The 27,897-nt window shown below is 43.0% G+C and overlaps 2 protein-coding genes across 3 annotated transcripts; one reads left to right on the forward strand and one right to left on the reverse strand.

Moving 5' to 3' along the window:
• The first annotated feature begins 1,075 nt into the window (after nucleotides 1-1,075).
• Nucleotides 1,076-4,887, forward strand: edf1 (endothelial differentiation-related factor 1). The gene is made up of 5 exons (XM_022203942.2): nucleotides 1,076-1,320; nucleotides 2,751-2,802; nucleotides 3,028-3,188; nucleotides 4,073-4,166; nucleotides 4,269-4,887. Exons 1-5 carry the CDS (start codon nucleotides 1,243-1,245, stop codon nucleotides 4,328-4,330), a joined length of 447 nt encoding a protein of 148 aa, XP_022059634.1. The 5' UTR covers nucleotides 1,076-1,242; the 3' UTR covers nucleotides 4,331-4,887.
• Nucleotides 4,888-9,644: 4,757 nt separating this feature from the next.
• On the reverse strand, nucleotides 9,645-27,684 carry LOC110957739 (inactive tyrosine-protein kinase PRAG1). 2 transcript variants are annotated; one of them, XM_051938646.1, is made up of 6 exons: nucleotides 27,338-27,684; nucleotides 23,771-24,109; nucleotides 21,927-23,677; nucleotides 15,619-15,764; nucleotides 13,741-14,501; nucleotides 9,645-12,163 (listed from the first exon to the last, which is right to left on the reverse strand). In XM_051938646.1, the coding sequence occupies exons 2-6, from the start codon at nucleotides 24,032-24,034 to the stop codon at nucleotides 11,012-11,014; spliced, it is 4,074 nt and encodes a 1,357-aa protein (XP_051794606.1). In that variant the 5' UTR covers nucleotides 24,035-24,109; nucleotides 27,338-27,684; the 3' UTR covers nucleotides 9,645-11,011. The 2 variants fall into 2 exon arrangements, with proteins under 2 accessions (XP_051794606.1, XP_022059623.2); XM_022203931.2 differs by having other exon boundaries at nucleotides 21,927-23,680; nucleotides 27,338-27,683.
• Nucleotides 27,685-27,897: the final 213 nt, after the last annotated feature.

Raw genomic sequence — 27,897 nt, forward strand, 5'->3', positions numbered from 1 at the left:
GTCCTGTACGTCAGCTGAGGTTGCAAAGTAATGCCAGATTAAAGTACACACTCTGAACATTCCCTTTATATTGGTACGTTTTCACACATTGTCATGCTAGGTTTTACATATAATTTAATAGTTTTATACATTTTTGTTCTCTGCCATATATTCTGTAACTGAACATGCAATATTTTTAATAAAAATACGGCTTTTCTACCTCGTCCATGACAGTATAAGTTGATTTCCTGCAGTACTGTATCTAAAACAAGTTAGAAGTACTTGTATTTTACTATTTTCGTATTTCTATTTTCCTGTACATTTATACTTGCACTGAAGCATCAGTGTTTTAGCAGCATGTTACTGTTTTAGCTGCTGGAGGTGGAGCTAGTTTGAACTGTTTTATATACATTTTTAAATTCAGGAACATCTGATAAATTTGAGAGCTCATGAGATGATTAATGGGAGAGGAAAAAAGGAAAGCTATGTTTTTTCAGTTTTTGTTGTTTGATAATTGGGGTGGATCACTTTTGGTGGAGTTGTTAACAACTCATGGACTTATGAAATGTAAGCCTGACTACACGCTGCTTTTTTTTTGTAAGACATCAGAGCCCAACAAGGTTAAAAACATTGATGTGCCACTTACCTTGCTATTGCAAAACATCAGTTGATTGTACCTGTCAGCTGTTGTTGAAAAGAAAGTCTGCACACTTACAAAGTTCAGGCATAAATTGAACATCTTTCAGGGGTGAAAAATAATTAAATACACTTACTCTAGTGAAGTTGAGTACAATTTTTCCAAGCTAATTTATGCTTACACTATATAATATTGCACTTTTCTACTCCCCTACATCTGACAGCTTTAGTTACTTTTTGTATTAATATTTTACTCAATATATAATTCAACAAGTTTTTTTTTTAAATACAGTACATAGTTAAAGACTAAACCAGTGTTTTCCATGTCTGATGTAATGTGTGTTTTAAATGTGACATCATGACCTGTCTGGGAACCCGTGGATGTTAATGTAGGTCAGTGTACTCGACCAGCAGGGGTCGCTGCTGACGCTGCTCCATTATGTCACTGTTCACCACACTGGTGTTAATAAAGTTTTGGCACAACGCGTGGTGATATTTCTGGAAGGAGCGTCCGACTGGCCAAAGTAGCACTACCTTCCCTGAACGAAGCGTTCTCCTGACACAGTGAGCTGAACTTATTTTGTATCTATATGAAATACTACGGGTATTGAGTGAATCCCTAAAAACATGGCAGAAAGCGACTGGGATACCGTGACCGTCTTGAGGAAGAAGGGGCCGACTGCTGCCCAGGCCAAATCCAAGCAGGTTAGTATGGACGTCTCACCTCGTTTATGATTAGTTCTGAAGCATATGGATGCACTAAATTTGCTAAAATACGGTTTCATATTATCGCAAACACCCCAGTATATCGCTCTGTGTTTAGTAACACCGCAAAAACAAATTAGTTACAGACCACAGTGTCCATCAAATATCGCCCATGCGTCGTGCTTTCGACTTTAATAACAATAACAACAACAGAAATGGTCGCTTGTTTCGTCCCTTAAACCTCTAGTAACGGTTTGAAGTTAGCTAGCCGGGGTGAGTAGCTTGATTCTAGCCGACGTATGAGACTTTATAGCCGCTTGTAACACTGTCATGTTGTCCCTGAGCAAACAATTCTTCATTTCCAAAGAAGCTAACCCAGGCTAGCCGAACTGCTGGGTCCACCTGTGTCAAATTTAAGCATTTTATTAAAACATCACACTATTAGGTAACTTACTGTCTCGTTCTTAATCCAAACCGCAACCAGGAAATGGTGTCTCCAATCCAGAACAGCTACCGTTATTGATATATTTGACAGTTACCAAAATAGCAAGTAGCTCACACTAGCTAGCTAACCTAAAAACGTAAAGCTAATACAACCAATTGCGTATTTTGTGGTGGTTTTACTAAACAACCCTGATCCAAATATTTGGTAATGTTTGTTGTTAAGTCTGTTTCTAACGTATGGTGACGTCCAACCGTTATGATATACAAGCTAGACTTTTAAGCTACACCTAGCTTATAGTCTAGCTTGTATTCTTATATAAACAACGCTTCCGAGAGTTAGATGGTTTGGAGTTCGTAGAATGGCCTCTACGCTTCCTCCAGAGTTCAAAAACTGTGATTGAAAATATATATTTATTATCTTAACTATTTTCCATTTAAATACTAGGTTTTTCCTACACTGAGGGTCAATTCTAAATGTATGTGCAATGCAGGATTATAATTTCCACATTACACTTGCCCAAATTTCCTGCTGGACCAGGATTAACTCGTAAATCAATTGTTATATCAAAGTCCTATACACTTTTAAAGGTAGAGTTTAGGTGAACTCAGTGAAGCCTTCCTTTATGAGCAGGGAAATCTGAAAGAAATGTTGAACAAAATCGATTATTGAGTGGGAGTGGACTTAAAGTATAATAATGCAACATATTCTAATTACCAACCTCCTTCCATGTGAGAAAACTAAAATAATAACCAGCTGTAAATGTTTGGTGGCTTTTCTCAGGCAGTGTTGTTGATCATCTGTGTACCTTGGTCAGCATCATTTGATCAGCAGATCTGTTACTTATTAACGACATGATTCAAAATATTGAGTCAGAGGTTGCACAGGGTGTAGCGTCAGCCTGGTCATAATGCAATCTACTGGCAATAAAACCTGCATATGTTTTGAAATGTTTATGATCAAGTGTACGTGTCTGTGTTTGCTCCAGGCTATCACTGCTGCTCAGAGACGTGGGGAGGACCTTGAGACAACCAAGAAATGTAAATTTCTGCTTTCTGTCGTAAATTTTCAAAGACAAGTTGACAGTGCACTTGCGTGCTGCCCTTTTATTGATCCAACTCTGAGCTTCCTCCTCTCTTCTCCCGAGTTTTACATCTACACTACAAGCACTAAATGAACTCCTGTGTTGTGGTTGTGCTGTGTTTGCATTTCTTCCACTCTGTATGATGCTCGAGCTTTACCTTGATCCGCTGTTTGTCTCACAGGGTCTGCTGGGCAGAACAAACAGCACCTTGTGACAAAAAATACAGCCAAACTCGACCGGGAGACAGAGGAGCTCCACCATGAAAGGGTTCCCCTGGAAGTGGGTAAGGTTATCCAGCAAGGCAGGCAGGAGAAAGGCATGACCCAGAAAGACTTGGCCACTGTGAGTATAAAGACTTTTCATGTTGATTTACACAACATGCAGTCAGCCAGAATTCTACATAGTTTAAAAAGAAGCACAAAAGAAGATTGAAAGACAGCTTTAGTTGCACTGGCATTTAGTATTAAAGTCATAGTAAATCCAAAGGATCCATAGTATTTGGAAACATTGTTACTGTTTTGGTTTTACAGTTATCTTATGCACCAGTAGTCGTCTCCTGTTTATTCCTTTAACAGAAATGTGTTTTTTTTTTCATTATCCAGTTTAAATATAGCTCTTTCCAGTGCAAACCTTCTAATCATAATTTTTTATTCATGGTGTAACAAACTTATCATGCAAGTGAACCATAGATTAATTGCACAGTTATCGTGTGATATCAAGTTTATTAAGTTCAGTAACTACAAGCACACTTACATTGTGCTGCCCTTACAGTGAAAGAAAGTGATCCAAATTTGCACCAAAGTTTAATTGGCCATGCTCCATCTCTCCCAATTTTAGTGAAATTTGGCGTGATAGTTTTTGCATAGTCCTGTTTTTCAGACGGTAAAACGTCCCTGACAACATACCTTTCCAATTATTCTCTAAATCTCTATTCAGACTTGCAGTAACAAAATACAAAGCAGTTGTGTGTTCACAACCTGATCCGAGAAATTAATCATTTTGTGACTCTAAAGCTGTGGTATGATCCTGACTGTGACTTTTCTTTCTCCTTTTCATCTTTTTATCCTGCCTGTCTATCCTGTTTGTTTGCAAAAAATGAACAATGCAGACTTAAATAAATGAATTACCTTCTATGTCAACTTTTTAAACATACTTGAGGAGTTTTTCTGGCTTTTGTCTTGTGGTTAAACAAAATTAAATGAATGTGTTGCAAATCTTTCCCTCAGAAAATTAACGAGAAGCCTCAAATCATTTCCGACTATGAGAGCGGGAAGGCAATTCCCAACAACCAGGTCATGGGCAAAATAGAGAGAGCAATTGGTAAGAATGCTGTTTGCTACCATTTCCATAATAAAGCGATCACATTTGTTGTGTTCACTTTTCATTCGTATAACTCATGACTTCATCCTCGGCCATGAACAGGGCTGAAACTGCGTGGGAAGGATATTGGCCAACCCCTGGAGGCAAAACCCAAGAAGAAATGAACACAAAGCCTCGAAATCAGCCCTCCCCAGCCCCGTCTGTAACCTATAGCTGAAATGTGACCCCTTCCCCAACCCACCTCCACAACCCTTGAAAACAAACCTCCCTTTTTTCTCTCCCCCATCCCTTCTTCTACCTGGGCTGATCTCACCTGTGTCCTGCCTGAGGACCTGGTGCTCCACTGCATTGCAGGCTGCATACTAACAGTCATCTGAAACACTCTCTTGACCACACAAACAAATGAATGATCGAACGCATTTTTCCACATCACAAACTCGGAAGTCGAGTGAATTTCTTTTCACCTACGTCTGCTTAGGCTTTGGCATGATAAAACTCCACCTTCTGACAGTGATGGTAAATCATTTTGAAAGGTGAATTCTTTTTCATGATCAAACAAAGTAGTTTGACTAACGTTAATTCTGAGCATGATGTTAAACCTAAAGTGCTTGATTGCATCTTTTTCACACTTGTCAGACAGTGGGTGGATGTCATATTACAGTGTTGAAATGTTTTAATGCTGTCCTTTGTTTTAATGCTAAAAATAAAGTCTGGCAGTTCATGACATGTCTGGGTGTGAATTAATAACCACTGGAGCACAAGATTTCATAGCTAAACCTGTGATGCTCTCTTCATATTTTGCTCTGCAAGGCTTGCAAATATGTAAAAACTCATTGTGCTTTAGCTCAGATTTTTATTATTTGTAAACTGCAACAAACAGCTTTGTTTTCAAGTAATGAATGCCTCATAATTAGTTTTGAATGCATAAAACTCGCTGTCTTTGGCTGGAATTGCCATGAAATTTGAGTGTAGTAGCCATATGTAGCCACTAGATGTCAGAATAATACCAAAAATACATTGTGGCTGGCAGATTTGGCTTCAAATGTTTACATTTTAAGTACGTAATTGATAGTCCTATTTTAAAGAATTTCGTAAAGCACACTGGCATTATAAATTTAGTTTTTACTACAGGCATATAACTAAAGTACTGAATCATTTCTACAGAAATATTCTGGGCTTGTGTGATGTTTAATTTAAGACTTAAAGCAACTCAGACACTGGTCTCTGTAGTAATAAGCAATCTGTAAAGTCAGTCTATAAAGGCTGACCTTGATGAAGCTGTAATTTACAACGCTTTTCATTTCTCTACAATGTCCCACTTCATACCATGGGTTATTGATTTTCGTGCTGCTTCTGCCAGTGGTAAGGTTGCCTTCTGTTTTTATCAAAGATTCATGGACCTTATTGTTGCAGAATAGCGAAAGCAGCATAGCAGGGGAAGTGCATTCAAGGACTGGTGCATGCTGTCGGCTTAAAGGCAGGTGGAGGGCGAAGGAGAGAAGCTGAGGAGATGTTTATGGATGAGGCCTTAACGTGGGGTGGGATGATAGTTTCTACAGTGAGTGTTGCAGTGTTCTGTACATCATCCACTTGTTTTGGATGGATGGTCCGAACATGATGGGAAACTTCAAGTGTCTTTTTATATTTTAATACAATTTTTAATTAGAAATGTTGGCAAATCAGTGATTGTTAATCTTGGATGTCTTCTTTTACAGCAGACATTTTGCCTTGTGACAGTCAGGAAATAGTTTCAACAATGGCTATGCTGCATTCATGTGTCTCAGTAAACCTTGACATCGAGCCAGCAGGCACTTGACCAGACCTTGAAGCTGTTAAACAGAATTCGGTCGTTGTTAGTTTTCTAATTTACACCTCCGTTTTTCTACAATGATGTGTTAAAGTCGTGTAAAAAGGGACCTATGGAGGGCTGATCCATGGCTTCAGGATTTGAGCTAGTGTATGTTTTAGGGGAAAAGAAGGGACGCATTTAAAAAAAAAAAACGCCCAGGTCCTGAACAATAGACTCCTTGAATAGTGGTTTGAGATATGCAGTGTTTTCATTTTGCATTGGCCTGTGGGCCTCGTGTTGTCTTGCAGTGTTCATTTAAAAAAAACAAAAAAAACTTGCTATTGATAGGTCTATGTAATTATTGTTCAAGTGTTTCTCTTAACTGTGTTTTTTAAAAGTCAATTTTGATGGTCAGATTGTATTTTGCCTCATTTGCAGCCGTGTGTTTTTTTTCTTGTGGCTGTAAGTCACTCCATTAGTTACTTGTATTTGAATGTAATCATCGGTTACCTAACAATTATGGAGCGCACGAGTTGAATATTCACCGAGCACTTGGTTGCAGTTCATGATGTTTTAACCATTTTATCTGAGGTTCCCAAAAGAATGCTATGAAGCCTCAGTTATGCATATGTGCACTTTAGGTTGAATGTGGAGGGAGTACATTTCTGTAGCTTAAATGCATTGTTTGAGACTAGTTTGAGATGAAATATTTCACTGTTAAAACAGGTTTTGTAGTTTCCGTGTTCACAATTGGTTGGTCTAGGAAGAAATATTAAATCAGTTTGTTATATCTGATGATGGAGCACTGTGTTTTGATTGCTTTATAGGTCAGCACAAAAAGTAATTTAATTTAGGTTGCATCAATAGAACTCCATCATGTATAGAATATGAAATTTGATCATGTATTGTAGATATAGACAAATTAAACGTCGGCAAGATGGCATAAATACATGCACTGTATTGCCAAAAGGATTCACTCACCTGCCTTGACTCGCATATGAAGATGGTGAGATCCCATTCCTAATCCATAGGGTTCAATATGACGTCGGTCCACCCTTTGCAGCTACAACAGCTTCAACTCTTCTGGGAAGGCTGTCCACAAGGTTTAGGAGTGTGTTTATGGGAATTTTTGACCATTCTTCCAAAAGCGCATTTGTGAGGTCACACACTGATGTTGGACCAGAAGGCCTGGCTCTCAGTCTCCGCTCTAATTCATCCCAAAGGTGTTCTATCAGGCTGAGGTCAGGACTCTGTGCAGGCCAGTCAAGTTCATCCACACCAGACTCTGTCATCCATGTCTTTATAGACCTTGCTTTGTGCACAGTCATGTTGGAAGAGGAAAGGGCCAGCTCCAAACTGTTCCCACAAAGCTGGGAGCATGGAATTGTCCACAATGTCTTGGTATGCTGAAGCATTCAGAGTTCCTTTCACTGGAACTACGGGGCCAAGCCCAGCTCCTGAAAAACAAGTCCACACCTTAATCCCCCCTCCACCAAACTTTACACTCGGCACGATGCAGACCGACAAGAAGTACCGTTCTCCTGGCAACCGCCAAACCCAGATTCGTCCATCCGATTGCAAGATAGAGAAGCGCAATTGGTTACTCCAGAGAAGGCGTCTCCACTGCTCTAGAGTCCAGTGGCGGCATGCGTTACACCACTGCATCCCACGCTTTGCATTGCACTTGATGATGTATATCTTGGATGCAGCTGCTCAGCCATGGAAACCCATTCCATGAAGCACTCTGCTGAAGCACTGTTCTTGAGCTAATCTGAAGGCCACATGAAGTTTGAAGGTCTGTAGAGCTCTGCAGAAAGTTGGCCACCTCTTGGCACTATGCGCCTCAGCATCCGCTGAGTTGCTGTCGTTCCCACACACTTCCACTTTCTTATAATACAGTTGACTGTGGAAGATTTAGGAGCGAGGAAATGTCACGACTGGATTTGTTGCACAGGTGGCATCGTTTCTTTCACAAATGTTTGTAAAAGCAGTCTGCATGCCTAGGTGCTTGATTTCATACACCTGTGGCCATGGAAGTGATTGGAACACCTGATTCTGATTATCTGGATGGGTGATACTTTTGGCAATATATTGTAGCTCAGAAATGTAGATATTAGAGATTAAAATACAACAAAAATGATGAAAACACAGAGCAGAGACGTCAAAGAAAGGGAAGATTTGGAGAAAAGTGTAGTCAAGACCTTGCCTACTTTCACCATCTAATTTAAAGAATCAAGTGTTGCATAGAAAAAGATACACTGCGTTTGTTTTTGTATAGAAAATACCTTTAAATTGTATGTCTCATTTTCTGTTTGGCCAATCGTCATCTGGTAAGTCTCTGCTATGATTTTACAATGAATTAAACAACTTCATGTATTTCATTGCAGTTGCATTATTACCAAAGCCCTTTTTTAGCTGTGTGTCAGTTCTGTTTTTGTGTTCTCAGGTCTTGGGCTAAAGACAGTTCGCAGGGAAGCATATTTTCTTAAATAAAGTATGCAACCTCCTGACCGGTGTTCACTGGACAAACAAAGAAGGGGCCTTGCTGTTGTTACCAGGGGGGTTATTTGGATTCCTGCTCAACAGGCTGCTTCATTCGGTGTGTGTGTGTGTGTGTGTGTGTGTGTGTGTGTGTGTGTGTGTGTGTGTGTGTGTGTGTGTGTGTGTGTGTGTGTGTGTGTGTGTGTGTGTGTGTGTGTGAGCGAGAAAGAGAGAGGGAGACAGAGAGAGGGAGACAGAGACTGAGTGCGTTCCTGGAAATGCCATTCCATTGGTCAAAACACCATAGCAACATAGTTCCACCTATGACAAGGGAGCAGCCAGTGGTTTTGAAGGAGTGATGTGAAGCAGAAAGCTGCATGGTGGGGGGGGAGTCGGGGGCAGCGCAGGGTGGGGGAGTGATTGGGGCAGGGTGGGTGGGGAGTCTGGGGTCTGTTTTGGCCTGAGGCTCCGAAGTCAAATTGAGATTCCACAACACGACCAACCTGTTGTGTTGATTGGTGCAATGCCCTCTGTGTCTTCTACAGGAGCGAATGTTTCTGCTTGGGCTGGCTGGAGTTTCTGAGTTTCTCCTGTTTTGTTTTGTACCGATTATATTAAAGTGCCTGCAGCCCCTGCACAAACAACTACAGTAGTTCATGTTTGTATATATACACAAATATGTTTATGCACAGCATATTCAAAACTTCACTGCAGAAAAACTAGGAAACAGAGCATTCAGCTGCATCCTGCTGAGGATTTCTATTGCCCCTGGCTTTCACCATTTTCACTAGTAGTTGCAAGGCTTTTCACTTTGTCACTATGCCACACAGTTTTTCATAATGTGTTTCAGAGTAATAGAAATTTTAACCCAGAAAATAGAAGGCAAGGTTACTTTGAATGGGCTCTGATCCCTGTTATTCCTCAAAATAACTCTCTACAGTTTTTGTGTCACAAAACATGGGAGCTGTGCTTCAATCACACCCTCATTTTCTGCCATCTTTCTCTACAATCAGGTCCCTAATAAAGACATTAAATGAAGCAACAAGTGCAAATAACAGTAATATTCTGACCATAACTGATAGAATGAACAAACATCTAAAACTTGTTAAACTGCAGGACTGGCACCATATACCAAGATAATAATAATAACCTGATCGTTTGAATTAATATGTGTAAAAAGAAGATAATAATTTCAAAACACCAGATGCTACTGTGAGAAAATATATGCACAGTTTATTGATGGATGCAAATAAGTGAGGCACACACAAAAGAATTCAAACCAACAATGCATTAGTTGTGAATTGAGGCCATTTTCTCTTTAACTTTAAACAGTCTTGGACGCAAACCTGCATGCAGGCCGATAACTTTCTGCCCCTCTAGACTGTATTAGGAAATTCTTTAAAAAGTTTAGAGCTTGAAGCTCTCTCTGCAGCCGACTCGGGACATAGGAGGCAAAAAAACAAGCCCAGCTGCTGCTGTGCCAAATAAACAAAAAACTTGATAATCCACATATGAAAATAAACAGAGAAAGTCCAGTGACTGCTACAGGATAACAAAGTACATCATAAATATTTTTTAACCGCTGCTCATATTCATGGCTTCTTAAGACCTGCTTGGGCTCATCTTTTTTTCTAATATCATCTACAAATCACTGTACAAAGTTGTTACTCGAACATTCTGTGAAAGGCCAGTTTCACAAAGGACGAATGATCAGTAATATTTACATTTGGCTTGAGTCACTGTAACATATACAAAGAACAAAAGGCACTGTGACAAATGTCCAAAAACATTTAAATATGTACTAAAAGGAAGCAAAAGGGAGAAACTGGGCATCATGCATTCAGTAGAAGCAATCTCTAACGCTGCCAATTGTTTTGTTAACTGAAAATACTTAAGGAAGGCTGCACTGATCAAACTAGTAACCCATGGAGGGACACACGTTATTCTGTGGCTATGGTTAAAGTTTGTGTGGTTTACACAGTGTACAGTACAGCAATGTGCCTATGCCTAAACATATAAGAAAAGGTGCAACAGAGTGAGTCTGCAAATGACCTCATATTTTCAGTATCAGACAAATTAGCCATACAGTATACAGACAAAGTTAGCTGCACATTTAGATACGACACAAGGTTATGAATTATTAGCCGGTCCTCAGTGCGTACAATGTCTCCATTGACATTTAATAAATACACACAATACAGTGTCAAACATGAAACTTTGGTAAGTGTATTATAGAATTAGGAATACTGTCCATTCTTCCTGTTCTTCCTTTTTGCCGATGTTTTCTTCAGCATCACTGGTACAAAACTATTCGAGTCTGCTTGTGAATGTTTTGTGATTTTGTCCGTATTTCCGAGACTATTACATTACCGACTGTGTGTTCAGAGGTCAAGTTAAATGGATACTGTCGGTGTAAAAAGGTACAGTACAGAGTGGACGACTCTCATGCGTGTAGAAGTAGCACGAACAGATGGGCAGGTTCACAGTTCCTCCAGAGGATCACAGTATCTGGACCCATTGGTCTTCCTCATACACACATTCACAAATTCACACTCAACTTTGGCTCCACTCGCCGTCACTTTAGCGAGTAGAGCAGTTCAGCAGTATGGCAGAGCGACAGAGGGTGAGCCGAGGAAAAGTACTGGCAGCACAACCAGTCCTCCAGCTCTGCGTTCCTCTCCGGCTCCAGGGAACGCTCAGCGAACTTCATCATCAGCAGGGCCCTCTTCACGTCCAGCCAGTTGAGGAGGCCCTCGTGTCGGGATCCGTCGACAAAGCTTCCCCCTTGTCCGTGCCTCTCCCACTGCTGCTCCATCAGGTCCTTCCTGGGGCCCCACAGCAGGCTCTGCAGTATACGCTTGGCCTCCTGGATATGGATGCGTTTGATGGGGTCGGGCTGGAGAAGGAGCTGGGCCAACCTCTGGAGGCCCGCTGAATAGAGGGAGACAGAGGGGACTGGAGGTAAGTCCTCACAGCGATAGTCTTGTTCCTTCAGTGCTGGACTGATCTCAAACGGGTTGGGCTGGTGGAGGAGCTCATAGATCAAGATGCCCGTCTGGAATTCATCAAACTTGCGGTACTGAGCGGCCGAGACGATCTCCGGCGCCAACCTGGCATGGTCACGTTTGATGCGAGGGTCCACACTAGTTGAGGCGGCATCCTCCGAGGAGCGACGCTTGGCCTTGGCGAAGTTGCTGATGAGGAGCCGGGGAAGGTGGCGCTGAATGTCTATACCGGAGCCATTACTGGGGCTTTTGTCGGTGCTGTTCTGCTGGGTGAACTGGGAGGACCTGCGCTGATGAGGCACCAGCAGCAGGTTTTCTAGACAGAGGTCACGGTGCGTGACCCCGTGCTCCTTTAAGTGCTCCAGGCCGTTGCAGAGCTGCAGGAGGAGGAAGCACACGCGGCGCTCGTAGACCTCCGGCTGAGTTTTATGGAACATCTCCCACTCTCGAACAAAGTCAACCGCTGTCTGCTGAGGGATCTCTGGTGTGATGACCACCACTCGCTCTCTGTCTACCTGCTGGCTAGAAGTGGAGGGTTGAGGCAGCGAAGAAGCCGGCGTGGTGGGCAGAGAGACCTCATCAAAAGGCAACATGCTCTGGGGGACACAGGCGAGAAAGTGGCCACAGTCCTGCTGGAGGTTGAAGTGAGGAGGCATGCTCTGCTGCACCGACAGACCGTAGAGATGGCCCTGTTTGGCATCCACAGAGGGGCTCTTGCAGATCTGGAGAGGTATGCACAAAAAGGCAGAGAGAAAGGGATGAAGCAAAGGAGGGAAACGGGACAGATAGGAGGGGGAGAAGAATTCCACATACAGAGACGGGAAGGGAGTGGAGCCAAGAAGCATAACAAAAGAATTCTTGTTAGCAAAGTTCCGAGGTCAACGTCGATTCAGTTCCTGTTCTCATTCAAGAGAAATCAACGTCCTTCGTGCAGATTTAAACAAATTCCTCAGCTCAAAAAGGGATTTTTAAAGCCACTACTCGGCAAGGAGTTGAGTCAGTCTGGATCAAAGGAAACTACTGCAGCCATTTAGTGTCTGTTCTTTGTGTTGTCAGCAAAAGGAAAACTTGAACTCTTTATTACTTTAATGTGTTTCCCATAAAATTTCAGTAAAGTTCTTATTGTGTTTGGGATCAGAATTATAAATCTAATCTGTTTTTTGTGATTAACTGGATCAAATTCCACTTTTGTGGGGTTCAAGTTTTAGCTAGTAAACTGGTAGCATGTCTGAAAATTCGTGTATAATAGCATAAAGCTCCACAAACATACAGAATAATGGGTGCGGTTTTCAGATTATAAACTAATCATTAGTGTTAATGAGGATGATGTTATACTACATTGGGTGTGTGTGTTCTTGGGCTTGACCACAGGGGTTTGTCCGACTGTAAATCCTGCCTGGAATTTAAAGATTAATTGGGCCTACAAACATTAAGCAACAGTGTGGGCACCCAGGCTGTGACATAACACGTACAATACGAACAGCAGCTGCTTTGCACCGCACTGATGACTTTGGGACAAAGATCAGTGACTCAATCCACACCCTTCTTTCTGGTTATTTACTCTACATGCCTTGAAGATTTGTGCCGTAGTGGGAACGTCCCACCTGTAGCCTAAGAAGAAACCATTTTGATCTCCTCATTTTGTTCTCAAACTATTAAATTCCTGCATAAAAGATCAATTTGCAGCGCCCACTTGCAAAATTGCTCTCTTGACAATAACTTCTGAATGAACTACGTGTACATTACAAAAACGCTTTTCTTCACATTCACAGAGCCCACAAATTTTTACAACCCTTATCTCAGACTATTTTTCTCAAGCACTGGAGTCATAATCCCTAAAATCTCTAAGAAGTCAAACTCTCTATTTTGGACTCATCCAGATTACCTAATTGTAATTTAATCTCCATGTTTTACTGTTCACACTCGTAACACTGTATAAGAGCTGTATTTTTTTCTGCTTCACTGAACATTTCCCCCTGCTGCTAGTTCACAGTAGACGTGTCCAAACAGCATTGTGGCTTTTACAGTGAAGCACTCATAGGAAACTTACGTACACAGAGGCGTAGCCACGGTGAGCTGTTAAATGAAGACTGCATGCAACAGGCTGCACATCTGCGCAACTTTACTGATTTACTGTTATGCAGAAAACTAGTAGCGGTTGCACGTGATGGAAAAAGGCTAAGTACTGACTGAGATGTCTTTAGCTTAATGGCATGAGTTTGTTTAGTTTCACTGTAAATAGATACACCTTCTTTGGTTGTGATTCTGACAAAGTAGCTGCTCATTGTTTAGGAATTACCTTCACAGCGTAGGAGTTGCTTGGGTCTGACGCACAGGCAGCAGAGTAGTACACAGCATCTCCTGCGTTGCAGCTCGGCTTGTTCGATGTGAGTCGGAACAGAGACCAGTTGCTCTCCTCGAACCTTAGTGGGTTCCTCTGGGAGCGAGTGAAGTGATCCTCACATTTTAGAGCCAGACGCCGCAGAGACTCCGCATACAGACCCCCAAGTTTGGAGTACACTCCCTCTCTACTGTCAATGTTACTCAGGAGAGTCTGGAGCTGCAGGCTGGAGCCCAAATTTGGTGCTGAACCCGGTTCCAAGGATGAAAAGGGCGCGCTGAGCTGGGGCGAAGAGGAGCAGGTGATGCTGCTTCGGCAGTGTACGCCCAAACGCCCGGGAGTCTTGAATGGCTCGTCCAGCGTCCGGGACCTGGAGGATCTACCAAGCGGGGCATGACAACGCTCCAGAGACTCGTTGGAAGAGAAAATGGGCCGTGGATCCACAGGGCTGGATGGTAAACTGGACCTGAGGTCTGCAGATCGACACACGTTGGTCTCTGAGCCGGTGAAAGGGAGGCGCGGGTAGGCTCGAATGAAGGGTTTTCCGTTGCCGCTGTCCGGAGCCGACACGGTGCGGTTGACCATCTTTTTCTCTGGGAGAGGAGGCGGCTGGTTACCCAAGCTGTTAAAGGAGGGAGGATGAGGAGACCCTGGAGCTGAGGCCACTGGACTTCGGGGAAATGGAGAGGAACAAGACAGCCGTGAAGCATCCCGAGAACCTAAGAATGAAGGAAAAATTACATGAGCTGGTCTGCAGATCTAAAAGTCAAACAAAAAGATCGAACTTACTAAGTGGAGCAAACGTTAAAAAATACAAAATAATACAACCAGTGTCATCTTGGAAAACAGCAGCTCAGACACGCACACTAACATTGATACAATTACTGCCTTTGTGGATTCGCATAATATACGCTTTTCTTCTCTATGCCCTTATGAGTTAATTTTCCTTAACCCCCATTCCTGGGTGACAGCTGCGAATCTGATTTATTTACTACACCCCTTCTGTCACTGCCTACTGCTCAGCCGTAGTACAAACACATACCCGCTTTCCTCAAAAGAGCTGGAAATTTCCACAATCCAGGGTTCAAGGTGACAGTCAAAACATCTTCCATCCAATTATGATCCATTTGTCAATTAAAGACTTAAAGTTGGAATTTGACAGCACACTAAAGCAGACAGATACTGAGATAATTGTGTGGTGCAGTCTTCAATAACTGCTTTCAGAGAAGGGAATGACTGTAAAGAAAAAAGAAGCACTCTGTAGGATGTAGCCAAGCCCTTTTTCCCTCGTTATCAGAGTCCATAATTATCTCTTCAAACAACATTGCTCAGGAAGTTATAGCAATTACAAGCGCCTGAGCGCCACCGAGGTTTAAAGCTGAAGGATGACAATCATTTCAAGACAAACGCCACTCATTCTAAACCATATCTTTGATTTGAGGAATGTAGAAATCTTAAATTCAGTTGTGAAAATGAACCCTCAGTCATAACAAATCGTATGTGCGTTTGATGAAAGAGGAACAGAGGAGATGAGTAGATGCTGTTGTTGTTGAACAGTGCTGTGCTCCCTTTAGTGTTGCTCAGCTTCATTCCGGACAAAGTTCATCTTTCCAGTTAAATGTTATGAAACAGAAACACAACTAATGTCCACCAATGTGACTTGTGCAAATAGGCTTACAGATGTCAGATAATCTCCTGGCATCACCATTTACACGTAATCAGTTAATACCTCAGACTCCCCGGGCATGTTTCTGTTGGAGTGAACGAATGTGCACCACTCAGCTGTCCTTAACAAAATCTACTTAACCGAGACCAAATTCTGTGAGAAGTACTTACCGGTGTCAGCAGTCAGGTTGTCAGTGGAGGCAGTCGGTAGGCTGGCAGTGCTCAGGCCTCGTAGAGATGAAGTAGGACTCTCTACTGACCCTTGCTGGCTGCAGCGGTCCAGCTCCATGTTGCTGCCACTCATCTTACTGCACACTCTGTAATGGAGAAAACAACCAAGCAGGGATATGTTAGCGTGATACGAACAAACATGCATTCAGGTGTACGTTTTTCTGGGTCTGCATGTCACTACTTTGCTAAAATATCAGCCTGCAGTGACTGCAGCGTTCTGAAGGTTTGCTTCAGAAAGTCAATTTTTTTGGTGCACGTGTTTGTAAATGTGGAACTAGTGCACTTCCTCTTGATGTTTTTTTTTTTTTTTACCTGCACTGTGTTACTAATAGACCCAGAGGATCATTATAAAGGACGAGAAGCATCGTCAGAGTACACCACTTTCACTTCCTCGTTAGAAAAGCACACTTCTGCAGCCTTATTGCAAAAAATGTCAGGCAGTTTAAAAAAGTAAACCCAAATATATTACCAATTATACCCGGACCTCAAAAGGATCATATTATGATTTATCTGGTTTTTATTGTTTTTGAAAATAATCACGAGTCCCCATTGTGTCGACAGAGCCACAACATATGAGGAAAGGCCTTCCCTTTGTTTGTTTCATTTCTCTATGGATCAGAAAGTCTGTTTCTCAATGAGTCATTCAAGTTTCCACCTGAACCCATTACTCCTTCTTCCTGAAAGAGGTGTGAGCAGCAGCCGCTCAGTAGGTTTTAAAGCTACAGGCACTAAAACAGTCCATCTGGAAGTCAGTTAAAACCAGGAGTATTACAGGCAATGTAGCATAAACAGTATTTTGGAGTATTTTGAGCTGCAAATGGAAATGCACAATCTGTGGACGTGTAAGACATACATTAGTGTGTTTGAAAGGGATATAACGAAAGACTTTTAAGTGAGATTTTTTTTTTTTTTTTTTTTACTGAACACTGACCACTGTGGCCACACATGACAATATTGGTCATTGTGTGGATTTTCCTGCATCTCCTTGAGCCAGTTACTTTCCCTCATTTCTTGTGGCTTCTGACTTGAGGGATTATCAGCTGCCACAAGCATGACACACACAAATCTCCAACCAAGCTCTTTGCAGTGGTTTTGTATTACGGGTAATGTAGGTGCTGTGTTTTGACAAGGAAAAGAATGAATCCAATTATATCTCTAGTTCTGATGATTCAGTTTCTACTGTCTATCCTGCTGAGTGCTCTCCTTATCTCTCAACTTTAGACTATAAATAAAGCCACAGACCACAACCACAATATTTTTTAAAAGTGGAAGTAAATTGCACTAGATGGAACAAGGGTGATAGTTCTTTTCATGTGCTTGGAAGAAGCTTTGCATTCTTGTTATTCATTTTCCTGACTCCCATGATGGTCGCTTATAACGCCAATGAAAACTGTGCATGAGCAGAGTTTCTAATCAAGGTGACCAATTAGGCTGAGTGACAGCCATTCACTCGTCTCATTATACCCGCTAATGGCTCACGGAAGCAGGGTCCCATCCCTTCCCTTCATCTCCCTTTCCACTCTTCCATCACAAAATGACTCCTCCATCCATTTATCTGCTGGCCCCTGACTTCAATTCCTCCATAAATCAGCAGAACAAACAGATGAAGGAGGAGAAAAGGAGAGGAGCACAGGGGGGAGACAAAGGGTTAGGTATTCTCTGTGGGCAGTTCGCTAAAGGATCCGCTATCGTTTTACAGACAAAAGAGCCGCGATGAAAGGCAGTGGAAATGCTGAGGCGCAGGAGAAATGCTAATGGGTGCGGGGATTATGAGTCCGTGTCCATGTGTGCGCTTGTGCATGCCGCACTCTAGATCACTGAGATTTGTATCCAAAACACGAGATTTTCCTCGTCATTGCTTGTGTCCTGTGGGAGGATGCACATGGATGAATGAGCTTTCTGAGGGAAGACGTGCAAAATTAGGACTGCTTGTCAGAATGCACAACCATTTAGGGTTTAGGTTCTGCAACATTCATGTGTCAATTATTTTGCCCCTTAATTGCTTTGTGTATTAAATGTAAACAATGCCAAACTTGCTTTTAATTTTAACTACAGCACTGGGAGCATTTATCTACAGTCTGACAGTATCAAAACAAATGACTGCAACTTCAAACATGTCAAAATACATGCTGTCACGACACAAAAATGCACCATTAATGAGGATTTTATCACTTTGCTTGGAATGCACAAGCATCTATTAATAAGCATCTTGATTGCCCACTTCCTCAGAATACATTTAATCATTTTGTTTGCCAAAATAAAGTCTGCACGACACAGAAAGACCGCCCCAGTAAACCTGTCAGATAAGGTTTGTAGTCTGCTATCAGCCCGGCAACAACAGCAACCCAGATTTAGAGTATAGACAATTGTGCTACAGTAAGTAACACACTGGATCGGTTGACACACATGCTATCCTGACGCGTGTGTTGGTATTAATAAAGCTGTGCGAGAGGAACTGGGGGAGCTTTAAAAAGGGATCGGATTGGGGTTACAGCTTACTAGCTACAGATAGCAGCATGACAGTGTAAAATGAGACCCACACTAAACTGCAGTTGTGTTGTTGATGTTGTTGTGGGTCAGGTTCATACAGCGGCTTTCACTTCCTGACTCTTCTTCAGGGCTTTCTTTGCGGTAATCATATAGCATGATGAGATGGCTGTGCAAAAGTTCATTTGCAAACATGCACAGACACTAAATTTCCATCATCTTTTAGTTGCTATCGCAATACTCATTGCATTCATAGTGTAAAGTTTTATCAAAATGATGGTAATATGATGCACATGTACAACCTATATCATCATATCAACAAAAGCTATATTTCCTTAGGTGTTCCATTCATATGAACACTTGCAAAGCTAAACTTTCTTGCATTTCTGTTGTTCTAGATGACATTTTATACTGCTCGTTTTGCATCTACGATATGTTATATTATAGTGCAGAGAAGAAAGACACCCATTGTTTCTTTCTCGTGGCTGTATCATAGTTACCATGGCTATACAGTCATATAAACCAAAGATCCATTAATGTTTGACACAAGTCCTTCTTATCTTCTGCAAACTGCTCCAGCCTTGCTTTGTTATCTTCTTCTCCGTCACCTATCTCCTTATTTATTACAGCCTATTTTCATTCAAATGCAAAAACAAACCAAACATTCTGCATTACATTTCATTTATCCTTCCCTCTGACTGTCTAAAATCTTTTTTCCCTTTCTTATCCTCTCCATCTTAGCACTATTTTAAACATACCAATAGAAGGGGCTAAAATAAAATAATCTATTTAGAAAAAGGTCACAAGAGACGAACAAGGGGAGGTGTGACAGAGGCAGGAAATAAACTTTGCCGCATTCAAAGCTACACCTGAATTTGGACAACCATGCTACCCATAGAGGTGTGAAAAAAAAGCCGAGGCCTCTGGTTACCTCAGAAGTCACTGTGGTGTATTATGATCTTCCTGAAACACAAACTTTACCTCTACTTTCTGTGTTAGCAACAACATCATCACTTTCCTTCACAAAACTAATCATAAATGCCTCATCAATTTACGCACCTTGCAAGGGATAAGTAGAAGGAAAAGTTGCCGTCAGGTGCCTACCTCATGCTGGAGAAGCAGAGGTCCTTGTCGGGCTGGTGGGCACAAAATGCCCCTGGATCAGACTGGTAGCTCTCTAAAGCCCCGCCATGAGTAGTAACACAACCCTGGTTCCACACGAGTCATATGTGTATTTAAAGTGTCTCATCAGGAAAAGCAATAGCACCTATTAGACGCATGGAAATAAAGCACCCATATCTCATATTTAGCGTTCACTCATTCACCTACTAGTTCACTTTAGAGCAGCTTTAAGTTGGTCAGACAGCAACAAGATGCTATCTGTTCTGCTGCAGAAAGGCAATCAGGATGGCTCTGTGGAGGGAGGGAGGGGCGGCACATCTTGGAACAGTAGCTTCCAGAGCAAAAGGCAATTTAAGCCCAAGTCAAACTCAGTGGACTTGAATCCACAAGGCTGATCTATAAATTGTGACTCTACAGATTGTCAGGCTGGGACAGTTTGGGAGTTGCCACGGGCAACAATCTGTTCACTGGAGCCCCTCCCTTTGGCAACCTTCGCTGACCGGTCGGCACGCCTTCCTTGTTAAAGAGTACTTACACACACACACACACACACACTCGTGCGTGACGTAGGCACATGCACAAACACACACGCCTCTCAGGCTGACCCACTGCATGATATGGTGGTTGGCATGTTATAAAGAATAAAAGAGCAGGAATTTGCTGTTTTCCACTGTGATCAAAGGCTCTGGGAGGCAGCTCTTAGAAACCATCTGTGGGTTTTAAATGATTCAGGACATCAAAATGCTGCTTCACAGGGGGCATGTACTTGTGGCGAGTGTTTTTCATTCATGGAGCAAACAAGACTCCAATTTATGCCAATAATAAATCTTAATAATAGAAGTTTTGATTGCTTTGCAGACAAGATTCTGACCCGGTTTCCCAGCAGTACTTCATGTCCAGCAGATTCCTGGTGACCTGGGACAGTTGTTGATCAAACCCCCCGATAAACTTGGAACGTCAGAAAGCCAAAACTGTCGCTGGCTGGCTAAAGGCGTGTTCCCACATGTGTCTCGACAAGGTATTTTTATCAGCGCAGAATGTCGGCAATGTCATAACAGGAGAGATGAGTCCTTCCTAAAATTACCGCAAACATAAGGGCCCTTGAAACGTGATCATCAATCTGTGTTTCTGACAGTAAAATCTTCTCCACCTTGCTTCTGCTGAGTCTAGCTCAAGTTGACAAAACATCTGCTTGTTTTGAGGAAGTCGCAGTTGTGTGTCGCACGTCACGGACAAAGCGAAGTTTATTTTGAGGTAATCATTTGATGCTCTAATAACTGCGACACAGGGCCTCTTCTCTTTTTCAGCTTTGGGTAGCTGACTCAGGGACCAGAATGTATTCTTAGCCTCGAGTAGACTCGGTTTAAAGCATGTGTTACAGCCAATAAAAGGCTACAAAGGCCCAGACACCAGTGAAGGTGAAAATTCATCATGTTGCACATCCTGTAAATGATGTAGTTAAATACGGTTACTAAGCAACTAATCAGGACATGCATTACAGCAACAGCATGTGAACAGTGAGAATTTAAGTTAAATTACGACTCCAGTGCAAATATGATGAATATTTTTTTTTATCCATGGATGCATCTAAGCATGTGCTAAATGCATATTTGTTAGTGTACAAGAATGTAAATAGAAAAAAGAAGCAGTTTTTGTTCTTTTTACAATTATGTCTGTTGTGCTGCAGCCAAAACAAACTTACAGCAACATGACACAGCGGTGGATTATTTAACAGACCCATTTTGTGCATCAGTTAGAATTGAAAAAGTCACATTGCTGGCGTGAATAGAACAAGGCATGCATTGAGGAATATGCCGGGACAGTTTGAATGATCACAAGGCGACAGAATGGAGGCTGATTCAAGGCTGAATAATGATGCTATGAAAGGAGAAGGCACCGTAAGATTCACACAGACGACTGCAGCAAGATGCATGTATCTGCTGTTCCACGTGAGAGCGAAATGCATTTATGCATTTACACTAAGTGCATGCGGTTAAGTGTTAAATTATGTAAAATTATGAATCTACATTGTCACGGCTGAACTACAGTCCCATTAATACCAATGCAAGTCACAGGTACACAAGAAGCGATGAACATATGTGCTATAATGGGCAGCTCACATTTGATAAATACATGCCATTCATCATACAGTACATGTTGAGTTACAAGCATGTAATTAAAGATCCGGTAGACTTTTTTCACACTGCTGCCTTACTGTAAATAATATTTTTACACTGCCCTTTACTTAAGATTGCTGGTGCATTTGCTGTACTTTGCCCCTATTTTGCATAAAGAGTACTTATACAGTACATACAAGCTATGAACAGATACAGGATTGGGAGGTGGATTCCTAATGTAGTTTTGGGTAAAAACAGTAACTAGTTATCCTTTATGTTCATGGGTTAGAATGAATAAGGAAACCTCAATTAGTCTTTGCGAACTTATATTTGGCATTTTGTCATTGCTTTTGACATCATAGTAACAACATTATTAACTGAAACAGCTCAATCAATGTTACAAAAACAGCAACATTGTTGGAGATGTAGAAAATTCTATTCTACTGAGACGCTTGTATTAGTGTTCTATCCTGTTTGAGGGTCGACAATTGAAAATGTGAACACCAGACAAAAAGTTCTTACCTGTGCAGTTTCTTAGGTGGTGGAGGTGGTGGGTTGGGGTCATTGTTGGCAGCTCCCTTCCCTGCTGCCAGCAGCTCTGATGAGCTGCCATGCAACGGTTGCTTGGCCGGCATGCTCCCGTTATGCTTAACCTCCTCCTCTGTGCCGGTGCCCCTGGTTTCCCCCTGACAGGCACCATTGTTTGGGGCAGCCGGGGGGGCCGTGCCTGGCTCTGTCATCGGAGGGGGGCTGCTGTGGGCTTTCCAGTCTTTGGCTTCCTTCCAGACAGCAGCACCATTGAGCAGGCCTGTCACCCGAGAGGTTGTCCCTGCGTTGGCAGCGAGCTTCTTCTTCTCCACATCTTTCCGCTCCCTCTCTTCCTCTTCCTCTTCTTCCTCGATACGGCAGTTCCAGGCAGAACTGTGGTGGTGGGGCTTGTGCCAGCGTTCAGATGCTGTACTCTGGTTCTCCGATGGGACCTTGAAGTGTCCCTCTCGAGCAGAGACGAGGACAAGCATGGGGAGCTCAGGGAGTGGGACAGGAGAGGACATGGATGGCGAGAGGCTGGAGGTGCCCAGTCTGGGAAGTTCAGGAAGAGGGACTGGAGAGGACATGGACGGTGAGAGGCTAGAGGTGCCCAGTTTGGGAGAGCGAATGTTCCTCTTCGGAGGAATAGGTGGGCTAGACTGGGGCTTGGTGTGCAGAGTAGGGGTCAGGCAGGCTTCTGGAGTCAGTGAGGGTGCGCTATGGCTGGGACTGGGCCATCGGAAAGCTGGGCTGCTGGGGTCTTTCCGTGCTGTGGGACTGAAGTGGCACTGGGTGCTGACGGCTGAATCTGGGCTGCTCAGGTAGAAAGTCCTGTTGTTCTCCTCTGTGTGAGCCGCCATTACAGTGATGGTGGCCCGTTGACTCTCTCCTGAAAGTTCAAGCTCGGAGCACTGGGACTGCTTGGTCTTGTTCGGGGATTCTGGATTGGACTGCAGTCCATTCTGTTGTGGCCTGCGCTTTTTCTTGGTGCTCTCTGCGTAAATGGGTTCAGAGTCTTTCTGTCCATTGGGGGAGTTGGGGGTTGACCGTGGGCTCCCCATGGCTGGAGGGCTTTGGGGACTCCCTGACCTGTCTGGTCTTCCTCCTGACCCTTCAGGCCCAGGAAGTGAATCTGTACTGCTACGATAAGAGCAAGTGGAGTCCGACAGGCTGCTCTGTTTAGACAGAGCAGGGACAGAGTGGAGGGATGTTGGGCTAGTGGTGTCCACAGTTAAGGCTGTGGTGTAGGAAGTGGGAGAAGTGCTGGATGTCTTTGTGGTGACAGTGGTAGGACTCCCACTACTTACACCATTGCTGTGATTTTTAGTAGGACTGGAAGGGACAATATCCGCTGACAAAGGAATCTCCACAGATGCCTGATGGGACTCCTGATAGTTTGCTCTGGAAGTCACAACGCTTCCATTGTAAGTGCTCTTAGTTCTATTAGCGGTCACACTATTCTGCTGCCTGCAGGAGTCTTCATTGGCATTTTTCTTTAAACTCTGAGAACCTCTGCCTTCCTCCTGGGTGACAAAGATATTGCTGATGATCATGGAGTCTTTTGGCAGCATACTTGGGGACAAAGGAGCCAAAGAGTAGCAGTTGTTGTAGTCCTTGTTGGCATCGGGACTCTGTAGAACCGCGTCTCTGTGGGCCTTGTTGCAGCCGTTACTATCAATGTAAAGAGGTGACAGGTCTAAGATCTTCTTGAGGCCCAACAGCTCTGCTGGGCTCTTTGTGTTCTCCTGCTACAAGTAAACACAAGCACAGAATAGAAACCAGTTACAGATATCCAGACAGAAAGGTGTACATACAGGGAAAACATTTAAGTAACTCACCTGCTCGATGTTCATGTTGAGGTCAGCTGACTCGTTGGTGTCGAGGCTCATCATGGTGGGTTTGACAGCGATGGTTGGCTTGCTGTAGAGAGAAGGCGACGTCACTCCAGCTTCTTCATCGCCTCCCAGGCTGCTTTTCAAACATGAGGGTGGCGCACTGCCATCCAGGACGCCGACAGTCTTGTGTGCACTAAGCGGGTGGAAGCAGTTCTTACAAGAGCCGGGTTTCCACACGTGTTCTGCAAAATCACTGCACGCTGACATCTTCGGTTTACTCAATCAGATTTAGTCAGAAGTGGCTGTGAAGGTGTCTGGAAGACGCAGGATGAACTGTCATGGCTGGTCCACAGAAGGTTTTAACGTCACAAGATGAGGATCACAAGGCAGCATGTAGAAGACAGGGAAAGAAGAATGAGGTGCATTGTTAAAAGAATGAAGTCAGTAAGTTCTTTCTTGACACAGGTTATATCACAATCATAATCCCATTTGTCTTTGTGGCCGAGTGAAATTGCTTGCAACACATAAAAACTGTGACTAATCTAAAAATCCAATTATTTCAACATTTTCCAAATAACGGATCCGGCTGTTTCAGAAACAGCTTATTCTTCCTCAGAATGCACCAGTCTCATAGATCAGTTCCTGATTGGATCAGTTTCAACTCACATTCTGACTTTATTAAAAAGTTTAGAAAAAATAGAGACAGAACATCATGCTCAATAGATACCCTGATGACAGATATTCTGGTTTTGGGCCACTATTAAACTGCTAATATATGTATGTTTTTCTGTATCAAGATCAAAAATTTAAAAACAAACCTAGACAAAGTTCAAAAACCTATTTGAAAATGGAAAGATGAGAGTCCAGGCTGGCAAGTGTTTCTATAGAAGACGTCTGTTAAGATATAAGTGTCATCCGTGGATGTAACTTAAGAAGGCCCGATGTGTGCTGTGCTACATGTTCCCATGGCCTCCTAAATTAGAGGGTATGTGGTTTCTGTTCAACCAAAGGGCTTGCCGGTGTGAGCCCAGCAACATAAAAAGACCTCCAGAGTCCTCTGCTGCCCCCGACATGCTCAAAGAAGACGGAGGAGCCTCAAGCATCCCGGAGGTCGGAATCCCAGGAATGTCTAAAGGCGCAAGTCTCACCAGGGTGAATCTCACACCCACGACAACCTCCCCCCCCCCCCCCCCCCCCCCCCCCCACTCCTCTGCACACAAACACACACCCTAATCTCCCACTCCACATGCGTGTCCTCCTCCTTGTCTGGCAAACAAACCGAGCCAGTCACACCTCCTTCCTCTCCCTCACTGTGTCCTGTTTAACTGGACTGACAGTGAGAAGATCAACACCATTTCAGAGAGATCATGTGTTGTCTTTGCTTCTGGGGGTCCCCTTTTTTCAGTTCTTCACACAGCTTTAATTGTCTCTCAACAAGGTGCTGCGATGGCACGACGCATCATTAGCTCAAAATTTAGACTGACCGTCTAGAAAAAGCTGACGAGACAGGAAGACAATTAAACAACAATTAAATTTGATCTGTATATGCACATGGTTAAATAATTTATTGTAATAATACTGAATTAATTTGGCTACAGTGATTCTTGATCTTTATATTGGTTATAAAGACACTTGGATTGAGACTTGTGCCGATAATAACCACCCTGCGATCTAGTAATCCTATAGGCATGAAGAGTTTTCCTGTTGGTAAAGATAATGCATGTTTACATTTTTCTTTGTTCTGTCTGACTCAGTTTGAGCAGGAAAGCACCCACTAGCCCGCTGTTTGTTTAAGCGTTCCTGCGACAACAGAGGAAACTGAGCCTTGCCTAACATCTTATGGCATGAGTCATACGAAGAGGTGACTGATCAGAGACATACAGATTATTAGGCTACTAGTTTACAGCTTTAGACCGGGTGCCAGTCGCTTTGGTCTCCGTCACTCTGCTTGTTTTTCCAGCCCGGGACTCATACCAGCAACACAGGAGGCATGAGTTTCACCTGATACGCTGCAACATTTTTCTGTTCTGTCTGTATTCGTCAAAACTGCAGACAGTGTGGGTTATTCAAGCTCTTGTTGACATGTTCAGCCCTGCTTGTTTGAAGAGAGGTAGACCCCCTTGCATACATTCCCCACACCTTCTCAAGCTCAAGGTCCAATATTTCTCACTTCCTCTTGTAAAAACATAAACAAACACATGCAGGGCAGAACAACCAGAAGTTCACCTATGTGACAAAACTCAAGCTTTGCCTTCAATATAAAACTATGGAGAATATCTCACATGCTTGTTAGAAAAATAAGATGAGCCCAAGGGAAAATTATACCGGCCTGATGTGGAATTTACAGTTTTGGATCACCTTGCACAGACAGTATAAACCTTGAGGTGACAAGCCTCATTCCTCATGTCCCTTTGACCTTTGTACATACACTGAACCTCACACACACACATACACAGCTGTCTGGCCACTAGAGGTCTCAAACATCTTTTATTGCTGAGAAATAAAAATCCAACACCTTGATGCGAGGGATTCTGAGCATTATAGCCACTGCTTGAGGCAAAAACTGTACATTAGTTTAATGGAAAAACATGCTGCAGTGTTTTGAGGAATGCAGTCAAGTTGCAGTGTTGGCAACAGTTTGAATACCTTAAAGATATAGTGACAAAGATGTACAATTAAGGTAAAGATCAACACTTACAGCTGGTAAAAGTGCACTTTAAAGGCGTAATCTTTCTGCAGCAGCAACATTAGACATACGACCCCCAACAACATACCAGTGGCCACAAAAGCCAACGATGAGAAAACCTTTATGTAGCATCTGATGCTTATTTTTCTGGATTACTGTAATTCACCGCATTGTCCTACTGTTTTCCCCCCTTTTTTCTGTTTTCCTGAATCGCAGTGCCATGCTCTGAAAACGCACACTTAATTGGATGTCATCCCCACAGAAAAGCAAAACAGAGTCCAGTCCTTCCTAATCAAAATAATTGGACAACCTCGCGTCCAGTCAGATAACCAGGTCACATCAATGTGTAGTCGCTCTCTTGGAATACAAATTCTTTTACGAGCAGCATTTGTCACGCCTGCTCACTCACACAGCCCCATTCATTCTGCGCCCACAACCTGCTTTTTTCGGTGGGATTTCCGCCAAAAACTTGCGAACTTTCCCCAAAACTTCCGGCTCAGGGCTCGTTGTGTGTGTATTTTTCACGTTTCCGTTTCAACATCGGTAAGACAGAAAGGTAAACAGCCCACGTGTTTCGGTTTTGGGACGTGATAAATGAAGATCTAGCGGAGTGCTTGTGCCAAATTTCGGTATGCGGTGCGTAATTGTGCCAGAAAATCCCCTTTACGCCACTGTGGTGTTAGGTAATCTACATATAAATGACACATTTTCACTACCTGCACTCCTACAACACACTAATGGGTGATGTAATTCTAACAACTTGGTTTGACCTATACATCCAAGCTAATGAAACAGGTGTATATGTGAGGAAAATACAGATGGAAAACGCCTGGTGTAAGCATGCTGAAGTAGCCAAGGTTATCTACTGCCTGCTGACTGCTTACCTGCTTGGATTTTCTCCTCCCTGGCAACGCAAAAGCTCTCCAAAAAAAAGAAAAAAAAGAAAGGTAGATCTAAAATAAATCAACACAAGCTGCTCTTCTGATTCCCGCAGAGGCTCGAATCCGTGCGCCTTCACGTATTCCACATGCGACAAGTTAAAGAGCCAGGAGGCTGTGTGCTGCTGCAGGCTGGTGTCGGTTCCTGCCGGGCATACTGCTGCTGCTGTTGTTGTTGCACTGTGCAGAGGTGGAGTGCAGGAGCCGAGCAGGAGTCCTCTGCAGCAGCAGCAGCAGCGTGGGGGAGAGTACAGGGAGGTGGGAGGAGCTCCTAAGCAGCCATGCAGTCTGGCCAGTGGCCACACTCCCAGATTTTCAACTGAGGCTTCTGTCCTGCAAGCTGTCATAAGGGTGCTTTTAATTTTAAATACACAATCCACCTCCTCTCTCCCCCCCACCACTATTTTTTTTTTTTAATTCAAAGTTGCATCTTGAGACTACAAAAGGAAATCAAACACTTCTTGGTTAAAAAGCAACTATCTTGTGCAGTTTTTTTTCTCTCCCCT

Source organism: Acanthochromis polyacanthus, chromosome 18 (genome assembly GCF_021347895.1).
Source record: "Acanthochromis polyacanthus isolate Apoly-LR-REF ecotype Palm Island chromosome 18, KAUST_Apoly_ChrSc, whole genome shotgun sequence".
In the NCBI taxonomy this organism is placed as follows: domain Eukaryota; kingdom Metazoa; phylum Chordata; class Actinopteri; family Pomacentridae; genus Acanthochromis; species Acanthochromis polyacanthus.

Excerpts from the sequence above, each read along its gene's own strand:
- edf1 (XM_022203942.2), top strand. The coding sequence starts at position 1,243 with ATGGCAGAAAGCGACTGGGATACCGTGACCGTCTTGAGGAAGAAGGGG. Across the intron at positions 1,321-2,750 it reads CCCAGGCCAAATCCAAGCAG|GCTATCACTGCTGCTCAGAG; the intron begins GTTAGTATGGAC and ends TGTTTGCTCCAG. Across the intron at positions 2,803-3,027 it reads CCTTGAGACAACCAAGAAAT|GGTCTGCTGGGCAGAACAAA; the intron begins GTAAATTTCTGC and ends TTTGTCTCACAG.
- LOC110957739 (XM_022203931.2), bottom strand. The coding sequence starts at position 24,034 with ATGTCAGCGTGCAGTGATTTTGCAGAACACGTGTGGAAACCCGGCTCT. Across the intron at positions 14,502-15,618 it reads CAACCTGACTGCTGACACCG|GTTCTCGGGATGCTTCACGG; the intron begins GTAAGTACTTCT and ends CTTCATTCTTAG. Across the intron at positions 12,164-13,740 it reads GCAACTCCTACGCTGTGAAG|ATCTGCAAGAGCCCCTCTGT; the intron begins GTAATTCCTAAA and ends ATACCTCTCCAG.